This window comes from Astatotilapia calliptera, chromosome 7 (genome assembly GCF_964374335.1).
Source record: "Astatotilapia calliptera chromosome 7, fAstCal68.1, whole genome shotgun sequence".
NCBI lineage: Eukaryota > Metazoa > Chordata > Actinopteri > Cichliformes > Cichlidae > Astatotilapia > Astatotilapia calliptera.
The window spans coordinates 53,425,704-53,436,946 of record NC_137428.1 but is presented as its reverse complement, the minus strand read 5'-3'; the positions used below and the strand labels follow the sequence as shown (position 1 = coordinate 53,436,946).

Genomic DNA, 11,243 nt, shown 5'->3' with positions numbered 1-11,243 from the left:
ATCTGGGAACTTTTGCTTGTTAGGTAAATATGTAAACAACTACACTATTAAATTCTTATTGAAGTATGAATGTTCATCCATCTGCAGATTATCACAATTCACAAGCTGTTGTCTTTCTCCAGTGAGGCTGTATTTTTAAAGCACTTTTGCAGTTATGACTGAAATATTTTCACCTAAAACTGAATGATAATGAAAACAAAACCTGTTTATGTGCAAAGTTTTCTTAACATGACTGGTAATGGTGCAAAACACGTGTTATATTTGTGTGCGCTATATAAAAGTATCATTCATTCAAAATAATCAGTGCCGTCAACTCCTGCTGACAATCATGTTTGAAAGATGTTTTTATTTTCAAATGATATGACCATCATTTTCTGTTCGTGTGAATTTGTCCAAAAAAAGATGAAACCCACGAACTACCAAGTGCTGCCCGTTAGCCTTGGTCAATTCTATATACAAAGCTATATACACAAATACTTCAGATCCAGATGACGTCAGTTTTTTGAAAAGCGATGTTGCCAATCCTTTGGACTGGCAAACAAATGAAAAATAAAAGTTTTAACTTTAATTGATCTCACAATTCAGTTCACATTATGACAACTTTTTTTTTCTTAATTACTTAATAATTACCACTATAAAAAAAGCTGTGTATGAAAACAAACCATACTGATGTCGTCAAAAGTACAAACAAGATTTGCCAAAAAACAAAACAAAACAAAAAAACACAAGGCCTGGAGTCTTTTAAGGATAAAATATTATGTACAATAAAAAGCACGCACCAAGCCTACCATCCAAGTTTCAAAGGGTTTGTTCCTGAACAGGCAGATACAGATAGGCTTCCTTGCAATTGGGAGTTGATTTTATTTGTCCTAATTGTGAGCTGCGCTCTACTGACAGGTTCCTAAGGGGTCAGATGAAGGACAAAGTTAAGATGTGAAAAAAAAAATTCACAAGTTAAACTGGGTCATTATGTTATGACCTTTCAGTGACGTGAATAGGCGGCCACTGAATCTTCAGTCTCGTGTCGCTATAATAAATAGCTGCGCGTCAGACAGCAGAGGCGGCCTGGCTATTATAATCAGTGGACTCCATTTTGAGGATGTAAGGGATGATGCTGTCAATCTGCACGTTGCCAATGAGCCCAGCGAAAAACAGCTCCTCGGTGACAGCTGCACTTATCAGCCTGAGGGCAGGGAGACGCAGCAACAGCTTGGATAACCTGGGATTGATGAGAAACAGACATCAAATTCAACATGTAACAAGTAAATCTACGAGAACAACACACACACACACACACACACACACACACACACACACACACACACACACACACACCTCTGTCCTGCTTTTTAAGAGTTAAAAAACTTATGGTGCGTTTCCAGCATTGCCGGCGTTATGCAGCACAGAGGTGAAGCCTACAAACCTGTAAGAGTCTTCTGGATATGTTCTGGTTACATAGTCCTGCAGCTCCATGTAGGCTTTTTCCTGGAATCTCTCTATCTGTGGGATATTATCTATGCCCGGATGATCTGTTACAAAAAATAATGTATATGCACAGTCAGACTTGAGTACACCAAGGAATCTGCTTTTGTGCAAATCGGGGGGGATTGTCTACGCACCAGGGCTGAAGAGTACAATAGCTTTGAGGTAGGCATATTCATACGAGTCGGGGGAAAGCTTGGACACGCTGTTACAGAACTCCTGCATCCTCCAAATGTGCTCCATCACTATTTTCACTCTCTCTGGGGACAGCTTCTCTGTGAGACCAAGGGGGGAAAAAGGGCATGATATAACAGACATGCCACAAAAGTGAATAAGACAAGATAGGGGTAGGAATTGATAAGCATTTGCTTCCTCGTCCTCCTTTTCAAACAGGAAACTGTCAACATTTTGTTTTTTTCTTTGTGAATAGGATGGCTTTTAATGATTTTGTGTTTATTTGTTTTTTTATATGCATTAGCACTTGTTGCTTCCATTTTCAAAATAAAAATTTGTTTGATTCATTGAACATCTTGTGTTACTGTCCCCTGAGTCTGTCTAGCTTAACAGCTTTCCTCTTTCTCAAACTGTAAACAAGTATTAAACCTCTCAGGAAGACAGCAGCAGAGCTCTCCTACCTTCCTGTAAGCTGGTCTGGAGATGGTTGATAATAGCACTTAAGATGGTGCCGACATTCATTACATTTGAACACTGTGCCAGACCCAGGGCAAAAAGTTCATTCCAGCAGGCTTTCATCAGGTTAATGTCATTGTCTTGCCCGCTGTAAAACAAAATGCACATGGTTAATGTACTACAAAGGACAGTGCGTGCACATGTAACGGTGCACTTCAAAGACACGTGATTTAACAGACATTATCCACAAAGAATATTCTTGCAACAACAGGCTTACCCGAGGGTTTGAAAGGCAGGTATGGAGCGTGCCCAGTGCATAGAGAGAAAAAGTAGCCGTGAAGCCGATTCACAGATGTAGTTGACATTGAGGTACTCTGGCACAGGCAAAGGCATCATAAGCTGCAGGAATGGGGAAAGAAAACAAAAATATGCTAACAATGCAGCTCTGTTTAACACAATCAGGTGTTTTTAATCAAAGGGGAGAGTCACAATCAGTGGCTGTCCTTTTACCTTGAAAGGGATATGGCTGTCAGAAAGTAGAGGTCCTTCCAGCTCCACCACAGGGCCCGACTGGTCCCCTGATATCAGCTGCATTGTAGCCTCCAAGGACTCTCCTGCTGAGCCATCACCAGGGTGCAGGACTTTGGCCAGGGTGTCAAAAGCTCTAATGATACACAACATATACACTTATTATATTTTGAAAAATGCTTGCACTGAAAAATCCTCACATTTGCATTTATAAGTTGTATATTACAGGAGATTCATCACAAAGCAATACAGCACCACTGTCACAGATGCAAAATGCTATACTTTTGATCAGCAGAGTGCCAGTCTAATTAAAGCCTTAAGATCGAATTAGAAACCACATGGCCCTGCAGGAAATTCAATTACAGCTTTATGACAAACAGAAAATAGAAGCCAGAGAGTTTCGTGAGTTTCATTCTGGTGCTTCTTTAGGCCTCGGTATCAGCATCAAAGCATCTTGATTTCTTACGACAGCTCTCACCTCGAGATATCACTTGCAGTTTGTTCATCTCCCTGGATATCAGTCATTGAGCTGTCACCGTTGCTAAGTGTTTCAGCTCCCATCAGATCATTTCCGCTGTCACTCGCTTCTCTGCTCTTGTTGAGGTGGGCAAGGGATGTTACTACATTTGCCAGTGTTCCAAGGTCACCCTGGCATGGGTCCTCCTGCTGAGGAGGGGACAGTTGTTATCGAACAGTCTGGTCACTGAACTGGTCCCAGAAACAACAGGGACAAAACTGGTTCACAGCAAACTTATTAGGACACGTCTTCATCAGTGAATGTGCAATGAGTTTCGTTTGTTTGTTTAATCCTAAACACTCTAAAGTTCTCTGCTTGTATATAAGGTAGAAAACATATAAGCATAATACAGTTATACTGCATCCGTGTTACCTTTTCAGGTGAAGCTGGAATCAAGATGGTGTTTTCCAGCTTGGAGAAGGGTTGCTGAATGTTGAGCAACATGCTTGACTCAAGCAAACTTGTAGATCTGATGTTAAGAGATTTGACATCACATATTGCATTATACTTTACAAGGCCGTGTAGCAAAATAATCATTTCCAGGCAGAAATATTAATCGAGCTTCTAATTGTATATAACGTTACATAAAAGACTTCCAATGTAAGTTCAATATAACTAAGCAAAGTCAAAGGAGCTTGCAAAGAAAAGCGTCTGGACTTCTTTAAGTTGCTTGAAGACGTTTCACCTCTCATCCGAGAAGCTTCTTCAGTTCTAAGGTCAAATGGTGGAGAGTCCCAGATATAAACCTAGTGGGAGTGACCCCCCACAGAGGGACAAAAGGACCCCCTGATGATCCTCTAATCGCCTGAGCCAAGGTGGGAAACTGGGCGTGGGTCCCAATCAGCCAGGGTTTCGGGTGTGTTCATTGTGAAACCTGGCCCCACCTTATCATGCGAATTCCTGAGGTCAGATGGCCCAGGATGTGAGTGGGCGTTAAGGCGTCTGGGAAGGGATCTCAAAACTGGATTATAGATGGCAGAGAGTTGGTGTCGTAAACCCCCGCCTCTGTTCAAAGATGGTCGCTCACAGTGGACATAGATGGCTTCTTTCACTCCTCTTTCAAACCATCTGTCCTCTCTGTCCAAAATGTGAACATTGGCATCCTCGAAAGAGTGTCCTTTATCCTTAAGATGCAGATGGACTGCTGAGTCTTGTCCCGTGGAGGTGGCTCTTCTGTGTTGTGCCATGCGCTTGTGAAGTGGCTGTTTGGTCTCTCCAATCTAGAGGTCTGAGCATTCCTCGCTGCACTGTACAGCATACACCACATTGTTAAGTTTGTGTTTTGGCGTTTTGTCTTTCGGGTGAACCAGTTTCTGTCTGAGCGTGTTGCTGGGTCTGAAATTTTGGACAGAGAGGACAGATGGTTTGAAAGAGGAGTGAAAGAAGCCATCTATGTCCACTGTGAGCGACCATCTTTGAACAGAAGCGGGGGTTTACGACACCAACTCTCTGCCATCTATAATCCAGTTTTGAGATCCCTTCCCAGACGCCTTAACGCCCACTCACATCCTGGGCCATCTGACCTCAGGAATTCACATGATAAGGTGGGGCCAGGTTTCACAATGAACACACCCGAAACTCTGGCTGATTGGGACCCACGCCCAGTTTCCCACCTTGGCTCAGGCGATTAGAGGATCATCAGGGGGTCCTTTTGTCCCTCTGTGGGGGGCTAACTCCCACTAGGTTTATATCTGGGACTCTCCACCATTTGACCTTAGAACTGAAGAAGCTTCTCGGATGAGAGGTGAAACGTCTTCAAGCAACTTAAAGAAGTCCAGACGCTTTTCTTTGCAAGCTCCTTTGACTACGATGACCTGGATGACTGAGAACCTTCACAGACATAACTAAGCAAAGGCATTGGAAATGTAGAAAAATAACATGTACAGCACATTTTATTTATTATGTTTTCTTACACTGTGGACATTTAGCAGAATTCAACAAAACTAATAATAACAACAACTGTCTTATCAGTATATTAGAGTTTAAGTAAGATTTACCGAGCAGTTTCCTTGTCGGATGCAAAAGTAGGTGTAGCAGCCAGAGGGCTACACAAGTTCTTGCGGATGTAGATCTTTTCAGTGGAGGCTGCACAGTTGACGGATTTTTCTCTCGCAGTGACTTCAACAGGCTTTCTCTCACACTGAACAGCTAAGAGATCAAAGTCATAGTCACGTCAGTATTTTATCGTGCAGGTTCTTAATAACTTAATATAGTATTACAGTTTCTTACAGTCCTGCTTCATGCCCAGAGCTATACAGCGCTGCAGTCGACAGTACTGGCAGCGATTTCGGTGTAGCTTGTTAATAGCACATTCTCCGGAGCCCCTGCATGTGTACACCAGGTTCTTCCTTATGCTGCGTTTGAAGAAGCCTTTACAGCCTTCACAGCTAACGGCTCCATAATGACGTCCTGAAAGATGAAAGGGAAATGTAATCAGGTGTGCTTATGTGTCATTTCAATACCAACATTATAAAAAAAATCTCTTTCTCTCTATACACACATATATATATACCTAATGCATACCTGAGGCCTTATCCCCACAGACAACGCAGTACTCCACAACAGGCTTCACAATAGACTGGTCTGAGCTTTCAGTCACAAACTGCCAAACAACCCCAGAAATTGAATAATTTAATACAGCAAACACTGCAAGCAGGCTGACTAAACATATTCATGCCCCAGTCATTAGACTTTTCAGCTTGTTTATCAAAACTGGAAGGAGTCAATAACATCTTCAGGCAATACCTGAATCTGCTGCCCAGTGAGTTCGGAGGAGGCAAACAGCAGCTGATTAACCCCAGAACCATCTGGAGTAGTGAGGATGACCTTGTTGGGTGAGCCTTCCTGCTTGGCCAGAATTACTTTCCCCCCAGAAGAATAATCAGCATTTGCAAGGATAAACTGCTGCTTTCCAGGGGAAGATGGCTCAAGTGCTGTGACGATCTGGATCTTCTGTCCAGTCTGCTGATCAGTTACAATCTGTTAAAAAAAAATATATATATATATATATATAAAAACATGAGCAGGTGTTTACTGCATGTGCTGAAATGATAAGTGGAATTGACACATTTTACAAGCAAATTGCGCATCTTTATTTATTCACACAAATTCAGTCTCTGGGGGAGAACTGGCCATATCGTCACCTGGATTCTGTGTCCTAACGCCATGTTGTTGTCTGCAGACACAAGCTGAATCCTTTGAGCCTGTCCATCCATTCTGATATTGCACACACCTTCCTCCACCACCGTTCACATCAGTGCCCCATGAAACAGGCACACCTGTACAATTAAACATCTGTATTACTCTGTTGGGATCAGAGAATATCCTTTAAAAACAAAACAATTACTTCACAATGTTCTTACAGTAAACAAATCCCCGAATCACTTATCATCACTTCTGATTTATCATCCTTTCCCCCACGATAAAAATATGTTTTTTCTAATGCTGAGGCTTTTTCTAAAAATATGCATGACTGGTTGTTTTGCACAAAAATTCAACAGAAAAGCAAAGTCAGCAGTGGCTTCACAGTAAATTGCCAAATAGTTCTTAAAACAAACTGCCAGTCATTTCATTTTTCAACACACTGATTGACTGGCTAAATAAAGTCAGTCTCAGCTGATATACAGAAATGCTTTCCTATCTAAAAATAAACATTAAAGTCAACCTCAATAATATTCTATAGGTTGAGATCTAGCAAATACATTTTAAGACCATTTTTAGCAGATGCCAGGGATTTCCCAGGAATATAGAACTGTGATATAAAAATTTAAAAAAAATGTAACACATTTTTCAAAGTAGTTTTCTTTACTCAATTGTAAAATATGTTTGTGTTCATCAAATGGCATCAAATAACAAGAAAAGGCACAGACTTGTCTTAAGTAAGCAGAAATTTGCCAACCAAAGAGGGTTTGGCCTTCTACTACAGTGAAATCACGAGAACTTGATGAAAGTATTTTTTCAAAAAAAATTTTTTCGATAATTGGAGTTTGATTTTAATATGGCCAAAAAAATGCATAGTCCTCTGTTAATTAAGGCCACATTGCCCTTTGACTTAAGTATATGCAGTTCAGTCGACACCACCACAGGTCAGTTTGAGTCAGGAAAATCCCTCAGTTCACAGTTCACACTTGTTGAAACGCAGTTCAGCTTCTAAGTGTTTTACAATGAACAGTGCAAATAATGCAGGAAGAGGTCACCCTGGAGTTACATTTCCTCTGTTATCATTATATTATTATAGTTAATGTTATAATTATTATTGTTGTTGGCTCGATCTCATATTTCTGGACAATAGCCCTAGTCTATAAATAGGAGGAACAAACACAATCAAAGTTAACTTGATTAATCAACTGATAACATGTTAATAGAAAGAGTAATGTAAAATAGCAGAAGACTCATCTTTTAATCACAAAAAATATTTCTTAGGTTCTACCAAAGATCTAATTAGTGTTTTTTAATAATCTGATGTCTGCAAAGGGAGCTGGGACAACGTGATATATTTCAACTAAGAGCAAATAAGTCTGGCAGAACTTATACTTACATAACCAATAATTATTCATACTCCAGTTTTCTCCAGTCCTTGTAGTTACAGCCCGACATCTGTTTATATTTTTAAATTATGTCAAAAGCTAATAAGTCATGCATTGCTTGAAATAACTTTTACTAAACCAATATAAAAATATAGGTATTTAATCTGTTATGTACAGTGTCAGTAACTACATGTTAATTTGTGGCCTGTGCTAACCAATCAAGCCGGTGCTAGCTCGAAAATGCACTATTGGTGGCCTTGCGATAAAAGACAGCTTAATGTCGCGGTAAAGTAACAATAAATGAACGACAAAGACACTGTATGAAAACATACATCCTCCTGACAGCCAACTATTTAAAATCGATACGGAAGATAAAGGTATTTCTTTTCCTGTGGGTGAAAGGTCAACATTGAAGGGTTAAAGCATGCTAGGGTTCAAGGCCCATGATGCCGAATCGTACAGTGAACAGTTGCGCTCCGTTTTTCACAACTGACCAAAAATCGCAATAATTCTGGCACCGGACTTCCACGCGAGTCGGCATTTGAGAACAGCTCACGATTTAACACTTTTAAATTGCTGCTGTTATACTCACACTTACGGAAAGGATGCTGTTGCTTGCTTTACGCAGTGTGGTTTGCGACGCTAGCATTAGATAGCCGTAGCACGGTTAGCTAAAGCGGCTAACATAGCTAGATAGCATATATGTTGACGATATTACTGACGTTATGCGTTAACCTATGATGTTAGCTCTATAACTGTCTGTAGAGTCTCACAAACATAGCAGCACCTTTACATACTTGCCGATCTTATGTCTTATGCTCCCAGCTCCACACGACAGTGCTAGCGAGCTAAATTAGCTTTTTGCTAGTTGGTAGCTAATGGCAGCTTCCCTACTGTAGACCTACTGAACACTCCCTCCCTTCCTGTGTTACTGGCCGCTCACGGATCCTTCTTTAACCTCTCCTCTCCGCATAACTAATAAAGTCTTACCTTTCGACGAGCTGTTGGGTCAGATATTTTGCTGCCTTAAATAAATTAATATTTTTAAGTGTTTGCTGCAGGTAGTGGGAGGGTCAGAGTTCGTGACCTTTTTTTTATCAATAAATAAGACTCGCACATGCGCATTTGGGCAACATCGATTCATATTGTGTACACTAAAACCTACAGCAATTGTCATGTTTAGACGTCACATTCCTGGTAAACCGTTCATAATGTAGTCTTCCTTTCATTATACTCATGACAAAAATCAAAACTCAAAGAAAATGAACAGGAAATCTTTCATTTGATTAATGTTTTTCTCAATGACAATATACTTTAAATTGTTAAATCTTTTTGTTGGTCATTTTTGTCACATAGTTTTAGGTTTAAGTTTAATTCTGAAATTTTAAAACAGCTTCTGTCACACCATCTATTATTCCATTGCCTACAATGTCCTAAACCATTTTCTCACAATCCCTGCACTTGAATGATTTAGCAAGAGTACACACAACTGGGCTTAAATTTGTGACATATCACATTAGTGAGGATTAGATATTGCACAACATTTTTCTTATCAGTTGGGTTACGGTGTCTTCGCAGCAAACTGATAAATTTACATTGAAGATTACGATAAAATTCAGCAAACTGTTATGAAGACATTGTAAGCCTTTTGAAATTTCATAATCAAATGTTGAAAATATTGCACCTTTATACTAAAAAGGGGCACAGTGACAAAAAATGAACCGCCCTCTTTTAAGTGCAAATAAATTCATTTTACATAACCAGCTTTTCGATACATAAAGTGCAGATAAAAAGATCACAAAGTGCTCTTTTAAAAGCACTAAAAAGATCACAAAGTGCTCTTTTTATCTAGAAAGGTGCTATATAAATACAATTTTAAATTGTCTCATTACATGTCTTTTCCAGTATATTCTTGACTGGTTACTGGTTCTATATTATTATAATTGAGAGTGACTAAAGTGACATAAATAAATAATATTTAGTTCCATATAACAGTAGCATAAAAATGAGTGATGCCATTTGCTCTGCTGTCATTACTTGAAGAATTCTAATTGTAAAGATAAATGAATAATCCTAAAACTATGCTTTGGTAACTTATGTTATGTAATGGATGGTCTCACAATGCTGTACATGTCATGAGCTGCCCCTATTTTGCTAGCAAAGTAGGAAATAGGTGCAATAACTTATTGGCACATGTAAACATAATTAGAAATAGAGTCTATAAGGCAGAAACAGAGTGTGTACAATTTTAATAACATCATATCATGTGTTTCTTCAACACAGCTTGAACTCTCGTAGTTAAACTTTCTTGTAATTTCTTAAAGAAATTTTCAGGAACAGTTCTCGAGGATTCTTGAATGACATTATTTTTAAAAAAGGATGAACCCACACTGCTTCAATAGTGTTGATCTCTGGTGAGACCAATCCATGACTGACACTGTTGCTTTGATGTTTCATGGCACATCAAAATCTGCCAGTGCTTCTTTGTATTCATTCCATCAGTTTAGATAAAATCCCCCACACCACTGACTGAATTCCAAATCCAAACCATGTTTACAGGTGACTGTAGACACTCACTGTTGTATCTCTTTCCAGGCCTCTTCTGGACACATTAACAAAATCTGGGGTCATCACCTCATAAGACTGATTTTAAGTCCAGTTCTTGTGTACTTTGGCATATCTCATCCTTTTCTTGTTTCCATCCCTTAAGAATGGTGTTTTGCCTGCCACCCTTCCACTGAGACCATTTCTGATGTGGCTTCAATGAAAAGTAGATGAATCAGTTGAAAGACCACATGCATCTCTCAGGTCCTGTGTCAGGTCTTTGCTTGTTTTTTTCCTATTTCTTAAGGACATAACTTTCAGATACTGTCCATCTGATGTTGAAGCGTCTTGGGGCGACTGTTGTTGTGATTTGGCGCTATATAAATAAAATTGAATTGAATGTTACTAGTAGCTCTTTGAGAATCACTTTGTTGGCGCAAAACTACTATTTTTATGCCTGCCAAACGGTGTTAATCTTTTTGCAACAGGCTGCTAGTAACACAGCGTGTAAAGATAAAATTTAGGTACAAGGACTGGACGGAAAATGAATGAAAAAGCAGACATGTCCAAAGAAGACACTTTTAAAGACCTTCTGAAAGCCTGAAGAGCTATGGCTCAAGAGCAATTCTGGTAATGAAATGAGGGGTGACTCAAGATATCTGCAAAAGACTGTATAAACTAGGGGTGCAACGATACACAAAATTCACGGTTCGGTTCGGTTCGATACTTTGGTGTCACGGTTCGATATTTTTTCGATACAAAAAAATGTTCATGCCTTTTTAATTTGTCATTTATTAAAATTATAAATATATATTTTAACTCAAAAGTACAGTTTTTAAATTGAATGTTGCTGAAACAAAAGTAATTAAAAAAAATAAATTATCTGATTGAGGAATCACTCATCTTTGGAAAAGAGAGTTTATTACAGAGTTCTGTTTGTACAGTTATGTTTTGTTTATGTTGCCATAGTGACGGGTGACGCCCTCTCGTTGCGACGGTGTGTCCTTCCGGGGTCA

General features: G+C 39.4%; 1 protein-coding gene across 3 annotated transcripts; it reads right to left on the bottom strand.

Annotated features, from left to right (window-relative positions):
* Window positions 1-326: 326 nt before the first annotated feature.
* nr2c1 (nuclear receptor subfamily 2, group C, member 1) lies at window positions 327-8,811 on the bottom strand. 3 transcript variants are annotated; one of them, XM_026175480.2, is made up of 14 exons: window positions 8,674-8,811; window positions 6,301-6,435; window positions 5,903-6,136; window positions 5,681-5,759; window positions 5,387-5,566; window positions 5,155-5,305; window positions 3,530-3,626; window positions 3,119-3,306; window positions 2,623-2,776; window positions 2,390-2,511; window positions 2,118-2,260; window positions 1,620-1,757; window positions 1,424-1,529; window positions 327-1,219 (listed from the first exon to the last, which is right to left on the bottom strand). In XM_026175480.2, exons 2-14 carry the CDS (start codon window positions 6,370-6,372, stop codon window positions 1,048-1,050), a joined length of 1,836 nt encoding a protein of 611 aa, XP_026031265.2. In that variant the 5' UTR covers window positions 6,373-6,435; window positions 8,674-8,811; the 3' UTR covers window positions 327-1,047. The 3 variants fall into 3 exon arrangements, with proteins under 3 accessions (XP_026031265.2, XP_026031266.2, XP_080160774.1); XM_026175481.2 differs by having other exon boundaries at window positions 3,119-3,303; XM_080304648.1 differs by lacking the exon at window positions 8,674-8,811 and adding an exon at window positions 8,481-8,635.
* Between the last annotated feature and the right edge of the window lie 2,432 nt (window positions 8,812-11,243).